At 35.9% G+C, this 3,151-nt stretch overlaps 1 protein-coding gene across 1 annotated transcript; it reads right to left on the reverse strand.

The window, feature by feature from the left end:
• Positions 1-1,153: 1,153 nt before the first annotated feature.
• Positions 1,154-2,781, reverse strand: LOC107802568 (putative carbohydrate esterase At4g34215). Its single transcript, XM_016626083.2, has 2 exons — positions 2,206-2,781; positions 1,154-1,354 (listed from the first exon to the last, which is right to left on the reverse strand). Exons 1-2 carry the CDS (start codon positions 2,767-2,769, stop codon positions 1,154-1,156), a joined length of 765 nt encoding a protein of 254 aa, XP_016481569.2. The 5' UTR covers positions 2,770-2,781.
• Positions 2,782-3,151: the final 370 nt, after the last annotated feature.

Genomic DNA, 3,151 nt, shown 5'->3' on the forward strand with positions numbered 1-3,151 from the left:
CTTGTTGGTTTGAGCTTGGATTGGGGATCTGAGAAGATGAAGATGGGGCGCTGATGGTGTTAGCATAGGATATATTTCCTTGTTTTGTGACTTCTCTGGGAACTATTTCGCCTGATGTGGGCGATAGAACAACCGTACGCGCCGAAGGGATGCCTTCCGGCGGCTCCATCTTGTAGAGCATGATCCGTACTCGTTAGAACATGGGTGCTAAAATAGACGTTGTAGAGAGAAACTTTTTAGAGAGAGGAAGTAGGACTGGAAACTTGTTTTTTATATAAGTTTTTGTGTTTTATAATTTATTCTATATGTAAATATTTATTTGCAACAGGGGCAATATGTTTATTTAAATTAAACTGTTACAATAGCCCACCAGAACCATTGCAATAGGAATCATATGGCGTTCCAATAAAAAATATAAATCGTTGCAACAGGACCTGTAAACCGTTCCAAAATGATCTATAAACCGTTGCGGTAGGTAGTTCAACCGTTGCAATAACTTAAAGAAATCATTGCAATTTCCATGAATAGCCGTAACAATATCTTACATAATTGTTGCAGTACACGCTATGGTAACGATTATCAACCATTGCATTAAATGTTATTGTAACATATTTTAACCGTTGTAGTTGATACGAATAGTTGTTCCAATAGGTGAGAGGAAAAACTGTTGCGATAGACCATATTATAACAACGGTTATATGAACCGTTCAAGAACAGTTCCTTAAACTCTATTGGCACGCGAGCTGGTGGAACGGGCACTGAACCGTTGCAATAGCTCTATGGAAACGGTTTACCTATCTATTGCAACGGTCATCCATGCGTTGCCATCGACACATTTTCCGGTAGTGACGTACCTGTTTTAGAAAAGTATATACCCTGTAGTAGTAATACTTTTTAAACACTTCCGTTACTGGAAAACTGAATACAGAAAGCTAACCATACAGGGAGAAGTTCTCTCCCCAATCTTATTCTCCATATACTCGAAATTAATGTTGCTATAACTTTGTTATATCCAAGCGTTACATTTGCATGTTAAAGTTGCCGACCATCCATTGAAAGTAGTATTTATGAGCTCGCAAGAAATTTTAATATCTTAAATCTTTTTATTATATACAAGTTGAGGAGACAATTGAAATATTTCAATGAATTTTGGTTAGTTGATTTCGAGGGTTCGAAGAAAGGCAGCAGCAAGCATTCCCCCTAGGCGGACTTGGGAAGGAGTGGTAAGGTGCAAATTGTCTTTTTGAAGAGGCAACCATTGAGCATCAACAGTAATTATGTTAGGGAGGCCGAGTTTCAATTGAGCTTCCCTCACTATTCCTGTGTAATGCTTTCCTCCAGAAGCAAGAGCCACCTATATAATAAAAAATGATAAATCAAGCCCAAAGAAAAAAGTAAAGATTAGGTTCAACTTCCATATTTTCAATCTCATAAACATCAAAGTGCTACATACAATAGGCTGATCAGTTTTTAAATGTTGTAATTTGAAAATTTAATATGGTTTGCATAATTTGTTTGATTCGCAGAAATTAGACCTGAGAACAATAATATCTTGATTTAAGTATTAGTCGAAAGCATAGCTCTGTCAAATAAAAACTGAAAATTTCAACCAGATGTAAAAGTCAACATTTTATTAGGTCAAGGTTTTGTTGACATCATATTGTTAACGTGTTGTATTCTACTTTTAAATTAGTTTGCATTTTTACATAGACAATAAAAGCAACATTTATTCCTGGTATTTGAAATAATTTTTTTTATCTCATATCCGCATAATGCACAAGTGGAGTTTTGAAGTAGATCAAACGTACTTAACCATCATTCAAGTCTTCAAAAAATTTCACCCCATCGGTATTTACTAAGTTCCTCAATATACTGCTATAACAACACACATATATATCATCATCATCATACCCGTTATATATACCCAGTATATATATGTGTGTGTTAACCAATGCGAAATTGCGAATCCCTTTAATGTTGCAGCTAGCCTAAGTTTCACTTTGCCCCCCTTGAAGTTAGCTAGGATACTTTTTTTCCAACGGATGCCATAAAATTAATTATTTTAATGAAAAAGATAAATATCAAACAAAAATATTTGAGTTGCAAAGGTGAAATTTAACATTATTAGGCAAACATGGTCCAATATGCATGTATACCCATGCATCAAAAGAATTTAAAATTTAAACAGAAGATCCAACTTTTTACCTGGATAATCAGAAGTTTTGATATTCCCAGATCATTTCTCAAATCAGTGACAAACTTTTGCATTCTTCCTCTATATGCATCAGCATCCGTTTTCCTCACTGTATCACTCTCCCCTTGATACCAAAGCATAGCTCTAATAACACCCCCACCTCTCACAGCAGCCTTTGCTCTTCTTACCAACTGATTATAGAGGAAAGTTCCATTTTGCCAGTTAGTTATTTTGCTCCCTGAAACTGCACATGGAACCAAGCCCAATACCCCGAGACGCGAATCATTTTTCAGTATGGCATTCGCATATGGCATCCCAGGTCCTATCCCAGATGTCACATTCGTGTCAATATCATTATGTAGAGGTTCTTTTGCCTCAACCCACTGCAACTTGGCGTCGAGTTTGAGAATGGCCGGATTAGGTTTACATTCAGGAGGAATGACACCGTCCCAACTATTCTTTACAACACCTCCTAAACCGAACATGTTGCTCTGACCTCCTAGCAAGAAGATGTTCTTGGCTAATTGGGAATCCACTCTACATGTAAAATTGGCCAAAGCCAAAATCATGAACATTAATAGAGTGGACTTCATTATTTCTGTTGGAATGTTTTTGTTCTTATTTTCTTTAGTCTATATATATTAGTTGATCAAGACATCCCTCCCTTATATATTGGCATAATTAGCAAGATTTCGTGCGTTTATAAGCTAGCTCGACGTTGATGGCAATAACTTATTATTATATTTATTCGTGTGACTTTCATGTGGAGTATATAAATTAAATCCTACTCCATTTTTGAAGCGTTAGACAACAACATAAATATTACTTCATCCATTTCAATTTATATGAGATAGTTTGACTCGGCGCGGAGTTTAAGAAAAAGAAGAAGACTTTTAAATTTGTCGTTTTAAAAGCTTAAGGGGTAAAACATTTGTGGGACCATGAAATTTATGTGGT

This window comes from Nicotiana tabacum, chromosome 5, assembly GCF_000715075.1.
Source record: "Nicotiana tabacum cultivar K326 chromosome 5, ASM71507v2, whole genome shotgun sequence".
NCBI classification, from domain to species: domain Eukaryota; kingdom Viridiplantae; phylum Streptophyta; class Magnoliopsida; order Solanales; family Solanaceae; genus Nicotiana; species Nicotiana tabacum.